The following is a 20111-nucleotide window of genomic DNA, read 5'->3' as shown; positions in this document are numbered from 1 at the left end:
TCATTCCATGTGGGGCTCTTCAGAATCGCCCCCCGCCCCCGTCTTTATCGAATCCTGAGCAACATCAGCAAACTACTATGCTACATCAGCAGCATAGCAGCTTAGCAGAACCTCCATGTGCAGAGCAGTATACCTGTGAGTGTCAGATGCTAGTACAAGCTGTGGGGTGGACCATAGTCATCATATTCTGTGAGTTTCCTAAGGCAGACCATGGCCTGATCCTGCAAAGCAACTCATATATCTTAACATACATATCTGAACAATTGCTTTCATCTTCACTGGGGACGTGGGACATATTTTGGTTCCAAAAATAAATGGAAATTTAGAGATCTCCTTTTTAGGCTCTTCTCCGGATACAATTATGTGGAAAAGGGAACACAAGGATTTGCGGAAATGTTTATGTTTGAAGGAAACAGAACTCGGAGGCATTCTTTGTGTGTTTCATGAAAGTCTAATGAACCTAGGCAATCCATCAGTCACACAGCAGAGCTGTGGGAAATGTGGAGGTCACCTTCATACGCACTTTACATTGCAACATAGGAATATCTAATATCACAAGCACGCAGGGTAGCCTGGTAAAAGAGAAGCAGTATGGGAGGCAGGAGATTCTGGAAGGGCACCACGTATTCATTAATAAATTCTGTAGAGATGTGAGGATTCTCTCTAGGGGGGTGGCCACTTCCCAGCTGTGTCTTTTACAACCCAGCCCTAAATATATAATTACGTGGAAGTCTTGCTATAGTCAGCAGAACTTACAAGGCAATGTATGCTTAGCATAGCAACCCCAGAGGCAAAATGCAGCCTCTGTTGCTGGTTGTACCAATTCTCCAGAATGCAGGTGAGCAACTACAAGTGAAATCCTATACACAGAACCAGTGGTGTGGTTCCCCACCATCACCAAGAAAAATAGGTACTGCAACTCACCATGACGTTCCAGTAAGTTGCTGGGGACTCAGGGCAGTCCTGAACAGCTGATGGTTTTACAACAGCCGCGTTCACTGACCGCAGAGGTGCACACAACTACAGCAATCTTTTTCTCTAGCTGGTATCGAGGTCACCCCTGGTTCTGGTGCAGGTCAAATAAATGTACCCTCGACTCCCTCTTAGATTCAGGCGGATGGCTAGGGCAGCTCAGAAGGGCCCTTGTGGAGACATGCACATGTGCAACAGTAGAAGCTTGGCTGGAATGCTTAAAAGCCTGCCACTGCTACATGGGAGACAGATTGAAGAAAAAGAAGTACGAATTGGCCCTGCCCTGACTAATCACGACTAGGAGTGGCTAGGAGATAGGTCATAGATCTAAAAACAAAGAATAGACTCGCACACATGGGCCAGCTTCCATTTTGGCTTGAAATGTTCTTTTGGGGCTTCCCAGAAGTACGGAAAGTCAAGAAGCCGGTGGGGGAATGTTGGCCTGCAATGGCACCCACCTGAGAGGTGCCGGAACTGCACTCAGGTACATTTCTGAAAAAAAGCACTGCATACAACATATCCCGCTCACACTGAGTGAGTGGGGCTTCGCCCTAGTTAAGTAGTTAAAGGATTGCAGCCTAGAAGTTTGAATGGTCTCTGATGGTGTTGTGTTTTTTTTAATCGTCTCTACATGTTCCAAAAGTGATGCAATCCAGCAACCAACATACGACATGGGGCGTCTGATCACAAGGCAACAGCCTTCCCCCTAAGTCAGGGAAAGAAAGTGGCAAGGGTGATTTCGCTTACTAAGAATTCACGTATCCCCAAATTTGAGAACATAAAAGGAAGAAAACAGGGCTCTTCAAAATGGACAAACAGCTGGCCTCTTTTCACGCCTTTATTTGACATGTGGCTGAAGGCAAACCTCCCTTGGACAGCTGGTCCCTATAAAAGCCATTGTAGGCGAAAGAACAGCTGCTCCTTGCTGTAACAGGTGTCGCTGTGGAGAGTTTAGGTGCTCCCTTCCAATCTCTTTCGCTTGCTTATAACTTGCTGGGATGAAGTCTGTAGGAATTCAAGGCAAAGTGACTTTTGAGTATAAGCCTCCCTAGCTGGCTAGTCAGAATATTAGAATATTGGAAATTGTAGGTTGAAAGGACCCCACAGCTCATCTAGTCTAACCTCTGGCAATGCAGTAATCTCAGCTATCGCAGCCATGACAGACAGCCACCCAACCTCTGCTGAAAAACCTCCAAGGAAGGAGACTCCACAACCTCCCAAGGGAGACCGTTCCACTGTCGAACAGCTCTTACTGTCAGAAAGTTCTTCCTGATGTTGAGTCGGAATCTCCTTTCTTGTAACTTGAAGCCATTGGTTCAAGTCTTACCCTCTAGAGCAGCAGAAAACAAGCTTGTGCCCTCTTCCATGTGACAACCCTCGAGGTATTTGATCTTTGGGATCTTTCCCCCCAGTGTGCATCCATTTGAACTAACTTCTATTTGCTATTTTGCTGCCTGATGTTGTAAGCCTTGTGGAGGCATCTTGGCAGGCTCTGGTCAGTGGAGTAACGGAACAAGTGTGCCAAACTGGATCCTGGGGAGCGGGGGGGGGGGGCTACGGATCTAGATGCCAAGGAGGGGATGAGCAGGTTATCAGGGGAGAGTCCCACTGCAGTGTCACTGGATGCCTTGAGCCACCTGACCTGACCCAGAGCAATTGCAATGACAAACCACCCTCACCCCAACAATAAATGCTAGCTAATTGTTTGGTAATGTCGAATAAAGTCTCCCATCCCTTGCTACCTCCTCACGTTCTCCCATAACAATGAAGAGGTAGGCTTTGTAAATGAAAGAAAATAACCTATCATTCACATAGCAAGCTCTTCCTTCTTTCTCCAGTCTGCTAAAGCCTTTGGAGAGGAAAAAAAAGGAAACCCATTAGATCAGTGATGGCCAAACTTGGCCCTCCAGCTGTTTTGGGACTACAATTCCCATCATCCCTGACCATTGGTCCTGTTAGCTAGGGATGATGGGAGTTGTAGTCCCAAAACATCTGGAGGGCCAAGTTGGGTCATCACTGCAGTGATGAATCCATCTCATCCAATGCAGCTGTCACCACCTCCAAAATGAATACCAAGAAGAGAATTTATTATGATAGCTGTTAGCACAATTGGGGTGTGGATGTGGTAGGAAGTGCCATCCTGTTCACAGCTTACAGACAACGAAAATGATGCTTGTGCATTGATGTTTAGATAGATTAGACTTAAAGTAACTTCTTCAGTGCCCTGAAAGTGCCACTGAAAAATCAAAATCCAAAAATCAGCAACCAGAAAGAGACAGGGAGTGCCATTTACTTCAAAGGCATCCACTATAATCATAACTGTGGGACCGAGAAAGAGTGATGGGATGAAGCATGTGGTTTATGCATGCACAGTCTATTGGAATGCAGTAAATCTACTGGTCATCATATGATCTCTGAGTGAGAGGCTTTTTCTTGTGTGCTCCTCTCTCTTCTGATCTCAGGCAGGCACAGATTAGATTTCCGTTCCGCAACCGAAATAGCAGGCTGCACACAATGAAATTAGCTTAGTGTCTCATAAACTGAGGATTCCCAAGACACTACGGCAGAGGCGTGTGTTAACTCACTCTTTCCCAATTCGAGTAGGTAAGAAGGGATGAAATAACTGAAACAGATGCCATGCGTCGCCTACAAGCTTCCTTCCTTGTTTCTGAACTGTAGCTTTTCCGTCTTCCAGAAATGAAAGATGAATTGCTAATACGACAACCCAAATCCAAACCTACACAAGCAAATCTCCTGGGTTAGATGCTCTGAACGCTGCCAACCAGCTGATCAGCAGGGGAAGAAGTATAAGGAGGGGAAATAAATACAGTCTTCTGCCCTGAACAGCCAATCTTCAGTCAATACCACTCAATCACTCAACTGCCATCACAGCGCCTAAAACGGTATCCCTGAATTTAACTAGGGAATGTGAATTTCCCTGTCCTTGGGTGTATCAATATTCTGCAGACAGTGTTCCACAGGCCAGCAGTACAGTTTGCTACCCACAAGGAAAGGGAACCTGTGCGCTTTCAGATGTGGCTGGAGTACAATTCCCATCATTCCTGACCATTAACCATCCTCGCTGAGGCTGGTGGGAACTAGAGTCCAACAACATCTGCAAGGTTGCTGGTTCCCCTACTTGCTTTAACAGGTGGTCTTCAATAAAGCTGAATCAGTGTCACCAGTGTGGTGCGCATGCGTTCAAGCATGGGACAATCAGATTGGCTTTGCTGGTGCGCTGCACAACCCCAAACTTGGCCGCTTCCCCCTCCTAGTAAACACAAGTAACATACCCTCCAACATTCCTCAGATGAAAATTGGGACATTTGGGAAGGGGGGGCAGGTGCCACTCTGGGAGGGGTGACAAGATGGTCCCTGCCTCTCCCCAGCTGTAGAGCGGCCGAGGGCACACGCAGTCCATACAGGCTGCCGCTCTCGCGCGCCATCCATACAGGCGTCCGTACAGGATGCTGCTTGCGTGGCAGCCTGTAAGGCCACCATGTGCAAGCGGCATCCCGTATGGACTGCGCACACGCGGGATGCCGCACATGCGCAGTCCGTATGGGCTGCACCCCCCCGGGTGCCGGAGGGGGTTCCTCTACCCATGAAAGTGCTTCCTTAGCAGTTGCTGCACTGGCAGGGGAAATAGGGACATTCCGGGATCAAATCAGAAGCCAGGATGGCTTTCGTAATTCCGGGATTGTTGCTGGAAAATCGGGACATTTGGGGGCTATGCAGTGATGCTGCTGCCAGAAGGCATTTGCTGCAGCTGAGGCCCACCCCAGCTACCAACTCTGGGGAGCAATAGAGGGGACTGACCAAGGGGCCTTAGGAGGAACAACCAGGGGCCGTAGTCCCATTACTTCACTATACCCAATGACAGGGCCATCTCTGAACATTGCAGTGGCACCGGCAGAGGAATGGTAAAATCCTAAAAAAAAGCTCAACAACTTCAATCCAACAAAAAGGTCAACAACTTCAATCCTAAGGAAAGGTTCACTTCATCAAATCTGGCCCTCTTTGAAAAAGGTTTGGACACCCCTGGCATAAAGGATGTCTTCTGGCCCCCAGAGGAAAAAAAGAAAAGACTTCCATCCACATGCAAGTGTCATCTAGCTGCTAAAATTATTGCTGTATCCAGCATTTCAGATGCATCCATGTCAAGGGCATCGTTGTTTCTCCATAAAAACAAAGCCCATCAATTTAGTTGTTTGATAACCCAAACAACAATGACAACAGCATGTTAAATAGGCATGATTTGCTGGATAATGTGGTCTAACCTCTTCAATATAAGGTGTTCACAGTTAATTAGACTGTAATATAGTAGATGAAAAATCACTCTGTTGGCCTGCAAATTCGGGGGTTGATCTGAGTAACTTTACAGTGGTACCTCGGGTTACAAACACTTCGGGTTACAGACTCCGTTAACCCGGAAGTAGTACATTGGGTTAAGAACTTTACCTCAGGATGAGAACAGAAATCGTGCAGCGGTGGCAGCGGGAGGCCCCATTAGCTAAAGTGGTTCTTAAACAGTTTCAGGTTAAGAACGGACCCCTGGAACTAATTAAGTTCGTAACCAGAGGTACCACTATATTATTATTATTATTATTATTATTATTATTATTATTATTATTATTATTAAAATGAGGGTTTGCTTTGCTAGCAGGCCTCTGAAGTTGCTCCACTATTCTGTTTGTTTTCTCTACAAAAGTGTTTTGCTGATTTTGCTCACATCACATGAATAACACTGAGTCAGCTTCCCTATTGGAAAGTGTTGCCAATGTAATTAAACCTCCTTATTCAATAAAGGCTCTTTATTAAAAAGCGACACTTTTGGAAAACAAACAAACAGGGGAAATCCTTCCAGCAAAAGACCCCCCCCCCCCCCGGCATGTGAATGTGCTGGTGTTCCCCTCCTCCTTTTTCAGCTGCCTTTTTATGGGAGTAGGGGAGGCATAACTGAAATACTTTTCACTAATTTGCGATTCATGGCTGGCTTTGAAAAACTTACTCCCCCCCCTCAACTAATTGGAAAACGTTAGAACATTTGACAGCTCACATCACGCCCTTGAAGGGCATCTAACTTCCATTGATATTCATAGCTGAGGCTTAAACCAGTAGCTGGCAATATTCCCAAGTTGTTTCCCTTCAGAGAAAAAGTGGGGCACTTAAAATATCTCAGGTAGCAATCAGCAGTTTGAGAACTGACAGCACTGTGTGCCCTGCAAATGGATGTTTGTGTGAGTGCGGCTTTGGCTGTTCTGCAGGAAAGGCGAGAGAGCAATTCTGCTTCCCTCTTAAAACTTCTGGGCGACGTCTACAGAGAGAGAGAGGAGATATATGTCTTATCAAAGCCGGGAGTGCCAGAAGCCCTAACATCAACATCATCATCACTGATTTATTAATCACCTTCTAAACAACCTGCTCAAAGCGATGTACACTACAGATCATTAAAAGCAGCTCAAAACAAAAACAGCAAATACAGTGGTACCTCGGGTTACATACGCTTCAGGTTACATACGCTTCAGGTTACAGACTCTGCTAACCCAGAAATAGTGCTTCAGGTTAAGAACTTTGCTTCAGGATGAGAACAGAAATCGTGCTCCGGCAGCAGCAGGAGGCCCCATTAACTAAAGTGGTGCTTCAGGTTAAGAACAGTTTCAGGTTAAGAACGGACCTCTGGAACGAATTAAGTACTTAACCCGAGGTACCACTGTACATATAAAACACAACTAAAACCGAAATAGACACTCTGTCAGGGCTGGAGTCACACGCAGGTCAGCAGATCTCTGTTGACAGTGAAGTTAACTCTTTATTCAACATCCAGATTGTAATATTATAGAAGCTACAAGGCCAAAAAATGCCCCTTACTCAATACTGATTGCCATAGGGCATTTAGGAAAACATACATTCACAGACTTACAAGAAGGTTCATATCAACTCACCGTGGCTTCCACTTCTACCTCAGCACTTTCAGTTATTTCTTCAGGCCATACATTAAATCCCTTAGTTAAATCTGTGAAGAAATATATATTTTTAAATATAAAAAATTGTTCTATTCGTAGGCCATTAAAAAACCAAACAGAAATCAGCAGTGCAACAACAGAAATCAGTAGTAAAATATTAAAAACAAGAGAATGAGTAATATTAGCAGAAATGTTGGGCTGACCCAAAAATTATGGTGGCCTGTCTAGATCCAAAGCGTCATACTAGTTTTGTACAGCCATGGTAGTTTTAGACTTGCAGTTTCTCAGAATGCAGCAGTTGCAAATCTACATGAAGCTCTTTTTTTTTTTTTAAAGGGAGGAGTTTCAAAACCAGGTTAGTCATGTGGTAGGCATGGGACACAGCTGTGCAAAAGAAAAAGGATAAAAACTGCACGGGGTATGCCCAAACCAGAGCTCTCCCTGCTTGTTCTTATGGATAAATAATTAGAAAAAGACTATGGAACTTTGTTTCAATATATGTTTACGGCAGCGAGACTATTGTATGCAGAAAGATGGAGAGACTCACAATTACCAACAATGGAAGCATGGTTTTTAAAATGGACAGACTGCACTGTTTGAAACATGGCAACCTTAACATATGGATTTGGGGATTGAAGATAATGTTGGTTTACAGAAAATGGTTTTGTTGGGTGTTATATTGGGGCAGATGAAGTGACTATTGTTTATATATAGCAGACAGATGAAGAATGGGAAGTTCTTTAATTTCTGTATTTTTTCTTTTCTAGTCTCTCTTTTAAATTCTTTTCTCCTCCTTCCCTTTTCTTTTCCTCTTTTCCTCCATGTTTTCATTATATTTAACGTTGGATAAAAATATATATTTGGTATTAAGTTTTGCATCTCTCTTTATAAACACTAATGGAACTTATTCCAGAAAATAAAACAAAACAGCCTAACATATGGCCTTTATTTCGTTCATCACAACTCTTATTTGTCCTATTTTCAATTGCAGTTTGGAGAGTCTGGCATTAAAAGGCTTACAAAAATGTTTGTAAGCTTTTTTATAATTTGTAATGCACATTTTAAGGGAAAATAAGGAAGTATATAAAATTTAAAGTTAGTAGAAGCAGACAAACAAACAAACAAACAAACAAACAAACACCTGTACCATGGACCATAGAATCAGAAATCTAAACAGATTAATTTCAAGAATTGCAGGCTGAATGAGCACCAGCGCATGTTACTGATGTCAATTTCAGCTCTCTTTTCATCCGGCCACATTGCAGGGAAATTAAATGAGGCGTAGCTCCTGTAGGGCAGCTCAATCAGCACTAGCTAGCTGGGCAGCTTTTGATGCTCGCTAGCTTCCCTTACGTTGAGCACACTGCTGACTTACTTGTTTCATTTGATTCACTGTTGATTTCAGCCCTGAATAGTGCTTTGGATGGCTGTTGGGGCAGCAACAATCAGAGAGAAGGGACAACAGAATAGAAACAGAGTTGAGGTAGTAGCAGCTCAGTTGGCAGAGCGGGAGACTGTTGATGTCAAGGTCGTGGGTTCAAGCCCCATGTTGGGCAAAAAGATTCCTGCATCGCAGGGGGTTGGACTAGATGACCCTGGTGGTCCCTTCCAACTCTACCACTCTATGATTCTATCTCCTCAAATGCAAAGCAGACTCCCCATGAGAGGGCAAGGAGCTTGCTAGTTAAGACTGAGGACTGGCCAGATCTAACACCCATGCCTACAACCCCTCCCTTTATTAATCATATATGAGGGTCAACATTAGATTTATTGAATTTTTTTAAAATATGGAATTTGTAACACTATTGTTGATAATACAAGGATGGTATGGGGGGGGCTGATATTTTCCTGAAGCACGTCCCTCAAATCACTTGGGAGGGATGATTTTTATTATTTAAAAAGACATAGGACAAAGCGTGTTCTCCTTCATGGAGAGCACGTGTTGCGGTGGGGTCTGCTGAGCCACCCCTCTGTTACCAGGCAGGGTCTCTAAAGATGGCCTGGGGCAGTAATTGGTTCCCTGGGTTGCTGGGGTAAAAGTTATGTTGCAATTTTGGTGGGAGGGGTAAAATGTTTAAATACTCTGCACACAGCCTGGAGCTTTCTCTTTGCTGCGTGCAACGGATCACCCGCCCACCCGCCCTTGAGTAAGGGGTTGTTGCATTGACCTTGCTATGCCTGTCATGGGGTCGTCTGCCGTTGGGGCAGGGGCCTGGTAGGAATTTTGTCCATCTGGCTGATTGGCTGGGCCATTTGGTTTTTGCCTACTGCGTAGCAAATCGTCACAACTTGTAAGGTTGCTGTTAGGCATTGGTTATAAATTGGTGGAGGAGGGGTTAGGATAGGCTGGGCCTGCCCCTCCATGGTTGCTGTGGAAAGGGAATTCCGTTAAAGGAATCCTGGGGCTTGCCATCTTTTCGTCCAATCCCTGGAATGGGACTAGGGCCGGCAAGCCTTCGGGGAGCATGCGGGTGAGAAGTGAGGGTCTGTGACTCAGCTCCATTTCTCCCTGACTTGCTTTCCCCCGCACTGTCTTTCGGTGGTGCCCGGAAGTCAGTTCTGTCCCCAGGCGGGAGGACAGATAGTTTTAACCAATACCTAAACAACCACTCACGGTTTGGTATTTAAATAAAGTTGTGGCCAAAATTATGCCAAAAACCTTAAACAAAAATTAAGTGTGCGTTGTGAGTTATTTGGGGGGGTGGCTTGGGGACCTTGACACGCAACACCTTCTCCACAACAATATAAGGCAGCAATTGTGTCATTTAAGGGCAATTTTAAACACGTGGAGATCATTCACTACCCAAATACCTTGGGCAAGTTGACTTTCACCTCCTCATTCACCTTAATTGGGTCCTAATTGTCTCCAAGGTCATTTTAATCAAACATTGAAAGTGTGTTTGTCTTCAAACACCATCAAACAATCCTTTACTCCGTAGGACAATATACTGCTGGTGAAGTACAGTGGGCAAGTTTTATTTATACTCCTTTGGGGTCAGTTGTGACATCCAAGGGATGGGAGAGCTAAGCCAAATAGGCACAAGAGCTTTGATCCTAAGATGTGAGCTTTTAAGACCTGGCATCTATTTCAGTGCCAAAGCTCAACAATACCACATAGGAACTAAGAGTAGATTGAGATGCCTCTGAGCAGGTGCAGAGTGTATTTCCCTCACCACTGAGTAACACCAAACATAATTTATCCCAAGAGCAAATGGACACAAGCCTGTGACACATCAGACCCTATGATTTTTATGTATGTGTGGACAACACCACTTATATCAATAAATGTTGAAAAGGTGTGTTTGCTGATGAGTATTCAGATATTTCAGCTGGACTAGAAGGTAAGCATGTTGTTCTCATCATATGTACTCCAGACACTCCACAGGACACACTCAAGAAGAATCATACCCTCCAACATTTCTCTGATGAAAACAGGGAGGGTCCAATTCAACAACAACAACAATTTTATTATTTGTTCCCCACCCATCTGACTGGGTTGCCCTAGCCACTCTGGCCAGCTTCTGACATATATAGAAACATCATAACACTTTAACATAAAAAACTCCCCTATGCAGGGATGTCTTTAGATGTCTTCAAAAGGTTGTATAGTTACTTATCTCCTTGGCTCGGGGGTTGCATGGTGCCATACCCTCTAACATTTCTCCAATAAAAATAGGGGCGTCCTAAGGAAAAGTGGGACGTTCTGGGATCAAATCAGAAACCGGGATGGCTTCTGTAAATCTGGGACTGTCCCTGGAAAATAGGGACACTTGGAGGGTCTGATGAGATCTTCCCAAAGGCTCAATCAGCAGTTACCTTTATGATATCAAAGAATTCATCAGAAGACTTTAGTGTAAGGAGTTAACTTATTAAAAAGAAATCCAACAGCTTTGTCATTTTAGATATTGGTTTATAAGCTAAACCAAGCAATGTGGAGTGATCAGAGAGTGCAAGCCCTTTACCATGCCTAGTCTAGGTAAAGGTAAAGGATCCCTGGATGGTTAAGTCCAGTCAAAGGCGACTATGGAGTTGCGGCGCTCATCTCGCTTTCAGGCCGAGGGAACCGGTGTTTGTCCACAGACAGCTTTCCGGGTCATGGGGCCAGCATGACTAAACCACTTCTGGTGCAACGGAACACCGTGACGGAAAACCAGAGTGCACTGAAACACCGTTTACCTTCCCACCACAGTGGTACCTATTCATCTGCTTGCACTGGTGTGCTTTCAGACTGCTAGGTTGGCAGGAGCTGGGACAGAGCGATGGGAGCTCACCCTGTCACAGGGATTCGAACCGCCAACCTTCCGATTGGCAAGCCCAAGAGGCTCAGTGATTTAGACCACAGTGCCACCCGCATTCCTACTGCAGAAAGCACCTAGCAATGGAGGAACATCCAGGTCGAAGGTAACTCTCCAGTTCCTGCTTCACATCATGGTTGCAAGGGCTTCCTTTTTTAACACTACAGACACCATTATGATAGTGTCTGCATTGACCCGCAACTCACTTCAGAGCCAAGTACTGGAATTTACTTTTAATACCCTGAACCAGGGAGGGGGGGAACTGTGACCCTCCAGATGTTGGACTCCATCTAGCACAGCCAATAGCCAGAGGTGATAATCCAACAATGGAGGGCTACAGGTTCCCCATCATTGCCTTAAGTAACCTGCAACCCGAATATACTACTGCTGCTAACTTTATTATTCTGCAGCCACACTGGGCATCTTCCAGCAAAATATAAAAACATAAGAAAACATCAAACATTAAAAAACCTTCCCGATACAGGGCTGCCTTCAGATGTCTCCTAAAAGTAGCATAGTTCTTTATCTCCTTGACATCTGATGGGAGGGTGTTCCACAAGGAGGGTGCAAATGCCTGGTTCCCTGTAACATCACCTCTCGCAGTGAGGGAACTGCCAGAATACCCTTGGAAGTGGACCTCAGTGTCCAGGCTGAATGATGGGGGTGGAGATGCTTCTTCAGGTATACTGGGCCGAGGCCGTTTAGGGCTTCCAAGGTCAGCACCAACACTTTGAATTGTGCTCAGAAACGTACTGGGAGCCAGTGATGATCCTTCAGGACTGGTGTTACATGGTCCCGGCAGCCACTCCCAGCCACCAGTCTAGCTGCCGCATTCTGGATTAGTTGTAGTTTCTGAGTCACTTTCAAAGGTAGCCCAACATAGAGTGCATTGTGATAGTCCAATGATTATCTCTTCCCTTAAGACCCCACATACATGCTTAGATCTTCAAAGTTTCCTACCACTGGTTGAGATACAGCAAGTTGCTCCATGGGACATGGCTTTCTTACTGGTTGTCTCTCAGCTTGCTGGAATTATTTGCATGGGAGTGTCCATTGGGCAGAATATAAATAATAAAACTATTATTACTTAACACATGAAATGCCACTGGTGCCATGCGCTCATGAAGATGACTTAGGCAAGCCTCTCTCTCCCATAGCCTCCCCTTGATTCAGTCTCTGAACCCTTACACAGAGTTCCTGCAAGGTTCACTGAGAAAACAACTGTGAAATGCTTTGAACACTCAGAAGCACTCTGTGACTAATAATAAGATTATTATTTTTAAAAAATGTTTTGGGGGTCTAACCAGGCACCTAATGACATCACACTATCAAATATTCTGTGACTGTAAAATGAAATGTGCTTCTACTCCACTGATAATACAATAGCATTACCTGCTATATATATTGGCCAGAGATATTGATTGCAGCTGTTGCTCCTGTGAGAGCTACTGACAACAGCAATTGAGATAATCTGCACACTATAGAGTTGCTTATTCTTTCCGAAGGCGTTGCAAGCGGAGGAAAAGAAAAGAAAGAGAAGTTGCCAGGGAAACCCTTTTGAAGTATTTCTGTGGCTTGAAAATACCCTCTGAAAGGATCCCTGCATTCATGGTGCCGAGTATCTTTTGAAAACCTGCCTCTTCAGTTCATCAAGTGGCCACAATAACGGTTGCTTCCTTTTATTTCAAAGCCATTATGTGTTAGCGTGTTATAGCAATGAGATCTTGTGCACAGAAGATCTATTTTTCTTCTTTCAGCAACTACAGAACAGACCAAGCGGATTAGATGACTAGCAAAATGACTTCCGTGTGAGGCCGAGAGTTGCATGAATGTGTCATAAGGACACAGGAAGCGACTTAGACCGAGTCTGACCATTGCTCCATCTAGCTCAGTGTCGTTGACAATGATTATAAGTCACTTTTCAGGGTTTCATCCCAGGTCTACCTGGAAATGTCATGCCATGCTAGAGCTATGGTCTTCACCAATGATGGGCCTATACATTGCAGGGACTGCTGGCAGTGGGGACAATTTTTGCATGTATACCCCAACAATGTTCAGCTTTCTTTCTTTTTTAAGGGCAACATGGGCACAGCCTCAGATGTTGAATTAAAACGGGGAACCAGATTTGGCACTAGCATGCAGCATACCTGAGCAAGCGTTGCAGCTCTGGAACCCGCCAGGTGCTGCTGTCCAGCTCGGACTCCAAGGGAGGCACAAAACCCCACAAATTGCTCCCTAGTGACATGGGGCCTCCAAACCCCTTTATTTTTTGAAGGCCTGCAACACTGATACGATCACTGCAGCCCTCAACACGGCCAAAATCCTACCTTCCCCACAATGATGTGCTGCCATGAAAGCCCAGGCTCCTGTCAGGATAGGACCATCTGCCTGGCAGCGGCAACAGTACTGAAAGGACCACCAAGTTGGTGAAAACAGACTCACTGGCACGGCAGCCATTTAAATTTCCCCACAAGGGAGAAGTTCATGGTGAGTTCCAGCAACTCCTTGTCTAGAAAAATAGCACGGATTATTTTGATTTATATACCACCTTTTGTCCAAAGATCCCAGGGTGGTATACAACATTAAGAACATAATTTATGCAGCATAATGATAAAAACACCATACAGAATGCTCTGAGGCTCATTTCCTGAGGCTGCAATCCTATGTCCACTTTCCTAGGTGCAAGCCCCAAGGTGCAGAGTGGGGTTTACTTTGGAGTCAACATGCCTAGGGTTACTCTGCATGGTAGTTTAGACTCTGGATCAACTCGGATTGAAAGGACTATGTTTATAAATGAAATTATGCTGCCTCCATTGCTATTCTCTTGGAAACATTGTGAAATGAGTAACAGAAACCCCCTAGGTCTCGGAGCAAACCTTTCATATTGAATACTTTGGAGCACACTTCTGCCTCCCTCAGAGATCAATTCTACTTTTCCCTCTTTGAGCACTTATGTGAGCTGTCCTTCATTGTCAAGGGCTGTATTTTGATAAGTGACACCTGGCTACATTATATCTATTACAGAAATGATGCTCTCCCTCTTCAAAATCACCAACGGCATTAAAACATGTTGCGATAAAATATATATGAACTTTTTATAGGCTTGTGTCTGCTGACACACATTTTTACGACTCTCTCCTCAGTCATCAAACTTAGAAATTCATTATCTCCATGCTGTGTTCTCAATGTCGTTGGTGAATTCACTACCATCTGCAAAAAAAGCCCTTAAAATTATTTGGCTATCTGCAGAGGTGCTGCCCTGTGCCCTCCTGCCTTGACTGCCCCACTCTTTTCTCTGCTGCTACTTACCGGCTTTCCCCCCCTTACCTTTTGCTTGCCATCTTGGTCACACTGGTCTCTCTCCAGGGCCAGCAAGCCTATTTGCTACCACACCATGCAAGGGGAAGTGCTGAGATAGTCAACACCCCTCCATGTTTCCTACCATGCTGACTTAATTAGCTGATTGGCTGAGCTTGCTGCCACTCTTGCTCTTTGAGAAATGGTTTAAATTAAGATCGTGGACAGCAGGTGCCTTGGCTGCAACCCAGCAGTTTCCTTCCTAGAGCATCCCTGCTGTTTCCTGTGGCAGGGGGCTTTTTGGGGGGGGGGTGATTGGGGAGAGGCTGAGCTATGCAGCATACAGCCCTGAACTTGGGTCCCATAGTGTAGCCTTCATGGATCAGTCTGGCCAAATTGTGTGGAAGAGTCTGGCCAAAGCTTGACCACTTGAGTCGGCTGAATGTATAAATTCGTCCTCAGTTTGGTTGATATACCATATTTTTCTGTGTATAAGATGCCCTCATGTATAAGATGGAACCTCCCCCCCCCCTTTAACCTAGAATTAAGAAATCAATATTTTAGGGTTGCCATATCTCTAGAAGTGGAAATCCAGAAGGGTGGCAGCAGAGGTGGAGAGTTGTTGAGCGGGCCCCAATCCCTAAACCCGAGTACTACCTCGGGTTAAGAACTTAATTCGTTCTGGAGGTCGTTCTTAACCTGAAACTGTTCTTAACGTGAGGTACCACTTTAGGTAATGGGGCCTCTTGCTGCCACCACGCCGCCGCTGCATGATTTCTGTTCTCATCCTGAAGCAAAGATCTTAACCCGAGGTACTATTTCTGGGTTAGCGGAGTCTGTAACCTGAAGCATCTGTAACCCAAGGTACCACTGTATTTGCAAAAAAATACAGCAGCAAGAGGCCCCATTAGCGAAAGCACACCTCTGGTTAAGAACAATTTCAGGTTAAGAACAGATCTCTGGAACAAATTAAGTTTGTAACTAGAGGTACCACTGTAGTGGGTTTTTATCTTTATTTTTTACCTCTGTGCATTCACCATCCGTGTTTAAGTTGACCCCAATTTTTTACTTTTTTTTTTTTTTTTTTGCAAAAAGCATCATCTTATACATGGGAAAATACGGCATTCCTCTTTTTCAACCAGGAGACTGCATGTGGCATTTGTTTCTCTTCCATCTTACCTTCTGTTGTCTTCTGGGGGCAGGCCACACATATTGTCCTCTAAGGAGCCACTGAACATACTGGTGGCATCTCAGTTATTGCAAGCAGCATGAACAATGGGAATGCGACCTTGGTCTGAAGAGCAATCTAAACTATATTTCTGCACATATATGCAAAGAACATGACTGCTCCTCTTTACTTTGGTGTCATTTTGATGTGAGTACCCTCCATTGAGTCAGGTTCCCTTGAGCTGAATCAAGTAGATTATAAACTTAGAATTACTGGTACATGTGCTGTACTGCTAAATTTGCTTGTTGTGGGAATTAGAATTACGGGTGGAATGCATAACTTCAGATAGTGAGTGCATTTAAAAAAAAAGATCCAGCTGTTATCAACTTCCTTTTTAAAGTTTTCTCCTTTGAAATATATTTTGCAAAATAGCTGGCTGCATCAGTCTCCCTCAGTATTAACTTTAAGGTGGAATTTTAAAACATTTTTTAAATCTATCCAGGCATTTGATGACAGAAAGACCTGTCCCCCGTAACCCTGATATTATTAGTTTTCACAGTAGGTGATTGTTTTTAGGAGTTTTTAACTCTTTATAGAAGTTTGAAGTGTATTGTTTTAGCACCAACATGTTTGCTAATCTGGGTTCCTTTGGAGGAAGGTGTAAATTTAAACAAAACTAATAAGAAGAAAAATCTCTGTTTGCACTCTTTACGCATTTGGGTTTAGAGCAGGGGTGGCTAATATAACACCTTCCAGTTGTTGCTGGACCACAACTCCCATCACCATGGTGACTGATGGGAATTGGAGTCCAACATCTGGAAGGCATGATGTTGGCTACTTCTGCTTTGTAGCTTATGACCCACCAAGCCAAATCTGGAGAAAGTAGCTGAGAGGGGTGTGTGTGTGTTTGTGTGTGTGCATGTGCTGGTTTTGGGGATCATGGGCTCTTCCTCAACCAGATCTAAGGTTTCAGCAAGCTATTCCTAGTTTATATCAAAAATCTTAAGCCCAACTATGTGTTATGTTAAGTGTGAAAAAGCAGCTGGAGAGGGGCTGATTGAGTCTGGGGGTGGGTGCAAAAGGGAGATGCCAGGAACCAAAAATGATGGATGCACAGATAAGAGTTGGCTCGCTTAGGTGAGCTCGAGGGAAAAATGCATCCCAAGCAGTTTTTGACATGAAGCATTAAATTTTTTATTTTATTTTTTGATTAAAGAGTTTTCTCCAAACACATTTGGAACCAATTCTATTTGTGCAGCTGTCTTTTTGTTGTTGCTGTTCCTAACTTTTTTCTGCAGCTGTTTTTGATTCACTCTGATGTGAGTGGGAAGATGGGGTTAACCCTTTCTCTCTTGCACCACCAAAAATGACACATGCACACATGTGTCCGCACACACATACCTTTAAAGCACATTTGAAGCACATTCTCAGCAACCCTTAACTAAATACAGTGCCCAGAATTCTTTGAGGGAAAATGTTATTTGAATGTGCTTTAAAGGCACAGTGTGTATGTAGTCCCAAGAAGGGGCTATTTGCACCGGTAAATATTCTTTGTAGCAAATAGCTTCAAGGATGATATGTGACAAGAAAGTGGTGAGGGGAAAGAGTTAAACCTTTCTTCCTAATCCAGATCAGGATTACAACCAGCCTAGTGACTGGTCCCCCCCCCCCCCCAAGAGATATCTAAGCTGGTGACTCTTTGAATGAGAACGCTGTGGTTGAAAGACCTCATCCAGCAGGACAGTTCTAACCATCTCTTCATTTTTGGACTAAGGGTGCTTCCAGATGGGTGTTTATTACAGGATCAGTGCTCCTCGCACATGCCAGCATTTTGTAGCATCTGCAATAAGGTAAAGGTAAAGGACAGTTAAGTCCAGTCAAAGGCAACTATGGGGTTGTGGAGCTCATCTCGCTTTCAGGCCAAGGGAGCCGGTGTTTGTCCACAGACAGCTTTCCGGGTCATGTGGCCAGCAGGACTAAACCGCTTCTGGTGCAATAGAACACCGTGATGGAAGCCAGAGTGCACAGAAATGCCATTTACCTTCCAGCCACAGCGGTACCTATTTATCTACTTGCACTGGCGTGCTTTCGAACTGCTAGGTTGGTAGGAGTTGGGACAGAGCAATGGGAGCTCACCCCGTCACGGGGATTCGAACTGTCGACCTTCTGGTTGATGAGCCCAAGTAGGTTCAGTGGTTTAGACCACAGCGCCACCCGTGCCTCCTGGCATCTGCAATACCTCATTGGCATAAAAATGCCAGTCAATACCCCCCACATTTAATCCAAATTTATGCTTTCCAATGAAAATTCTGTAAAAAAAACCCCAACCCAATTCTGTTGCCAATGACCCATCTCCAATGTCTCAGGAATCTATCTACAAATTAAGGCCCCATCTGGAAGCACCTCATGTAGTCTTATTTGGTATTTGAGGGGCAGTCCACACTTTATACACAACAATAAATTCAAGTTTGCTGTTGGGTGTATCCTCAATGGAAACTGCAGCCCTCTTCCAAATTTGGCAAGTACACCTCTGTGATATAGGTAAAGGTAAAGGGACCCCTGACCATTAGGTCTAGTCGTGACCGACTCTGGAGTTGCCGCGCTCATCTCGCTTTACTGGCCGAGGGAGCCGGCGTACAGCTTCCGGGTCATGTGGCCAGCATGACTAAGCTGCTTCTGGCGAACCAGAGCAGCGCACGGAAACGCCGTTTACCTTCCCGCCAGAGCGGTACCTATTTATCTCCTTGCACTTTGACATGCTTTCGAACTGCTAGGTTGGCAGGAGCAAGGACCGAGCAATGGGAGCTCACCCCGTCGTGGGGATTTGAACTGCTGACCTTCTGATTGGCAAGTCCTAGGCTCTGTGGTTTAACCCACAGCACCACCCGCATCCCTGTGATATACAAGTCTTCAAATTCCTGTTTGTAACATTGTCTTTTTTGTTTTTCTTTAGATGTGCACTGAACAAATCTTAGGTGCACACCAAAAAGTAAAATAAAAATGCAGCATTGGGGGCGGGGGGGGGGGTGTTTGCTGAAGCACACCTGTCTTTCACTGTTCTGACTGCTCCTGCTCACTCTCCTTTGCTCTCCATCCCACTTCCAGCGCATCATCACTGTGGCAAGAGGAGCCGCATAGTGTGTTATGCAGAGCACCCCTGGGGAAGGGATTGGGGAAGGGGAAAAGATTGCAAGAGTACCAAATCCGGTGGTGATGGGTTAATTAGGCATGAGAGCATTGAGCGTGGCTCCAGATGAGTAGAAATAGAGCAGCAGCAGAAATGCAAGTTGGGTGGGAGGAATGCAAGTTAGTACTTTGATATTTTAGTGAGTGGGGTGAAGAAATGTTTGGATGCAAAACTGTCGGGAGATTATAGAGCATCTGGAGGAGTGAGAATTACAGAGTAAAAAGAGGACAAAGACACAGAAATAAGTGCAGTGAAAAGGCAGTTTTATTTACTTGTAATACTATACAGAGAGAAGGAAAAAAACCAAAACCCAAACCCAGAAAGTAGCCACAGATACAGCATGGCTGTTGCTGGCAGTGTTCTGAAATCTCTTTTTATTTTTTTTGTCTGTCTGTCTTTGATTTTTTTTTTTATCTGAAGAAAACAAAACAAAAAAGCATATACAGTCTCAAAAAGTACACTTCAGGTTACAAAGGACAGCAGCTATTTTCAGCAATTCTAATCCAGTAGTTAGCACAGCAGTTTATTGTCGTTCTTTCTCTCCTCTGCAAAATGGGATCTTTTAAACCTTTGCTCACATAGAAAGTGGGCATGTTTAAAAAAGAAAAATCTCACCCATACTCTACGTTCACCAGAAAACTGTATCTCACACAACATTTTCTTGAGCCCCTCTTTGTAAAAATAAAAATAATTTCAAATCTTTATGGCACACAGAAAATCTTTTAAAAGTTAGGTGTTTGCCCTTCTTCTGACCTGGCTTTGCACTTGCTGATGAAAAGGAAAAACAGTTTTTAAATGGATTTGTCTCTTGCCTTGGCCTATACAGTGTGTACAACTTTAGTTGTGCTGGCTGGTGCTAATGAGAATTATAATCCAAAACATCTGGGAAACTGAACTGGAGGACTTGGTTAAACCCGGGAAGGGAAACATGAGGTTCTTCAGATGTGTTTGAACTACAACTCCCATTATCCTTGAACACTGGCTATACTGACTGGGGCTGATGGGAATTGGAGTCCATCAACATCTGGAGAACCAGAGATTCCCAAGCTAAACACTTGACTTCAGTGGGACTGACTTATGAATAAAAATGTAGTGGTCGGCAGCAAGTCTATGCATACTTACTTGGGAGTCTGCTCTGGGAAGCAATGTTATGTTTTTGTTTACATTGCAGTAGTTATTTCTAAATTTGCATATATACACATATAAATGCAGATGCAAAATTTTAT

The 20111-nt window shown here is 44.4% G+C and overlaps 1 protein-coding gene across 1 annotated transcript in view; it reads right to left on the bottom strand.

The window, feature by feature from the left end:
- LOC114587756 (PALM2-AKAP2 fusion protein-like) overlaps positions 1 to 20111 on the bottom strand; it is a 119406-nt gene that overhangs the window by 89580 nt on the left and 9715 nt on the right. Inside the window, exon 2 of the mRNA XM_028712454.2 lies at positions 6918 to 6988. Coding sequence (XP_028568287.2) covers positions 6918 to 6988 — 71 coding nt within the window. The remainder of the gene's footprint in view (positions 1 to 6917; positions 6989 to 20111) is intronic.

This window comes from Podarcis muralis, chromosome 17 (genome assembly GCF_964188315.1).
Source record: "Podarcis muralis chromosome 17, rPodMur119.hap1.1, whole genome shotgun sequence".
Taxonomy (NCBI): domain Eukaryota; kingdom Metazoa; phylum Chordata; class Lepidosauria; order Squamata; family Lacertidae; genus Podarcis; species Podarcis muralis.
This window is presented reverse-complemented; position numbering and strand designations above follow the sequence as displayed.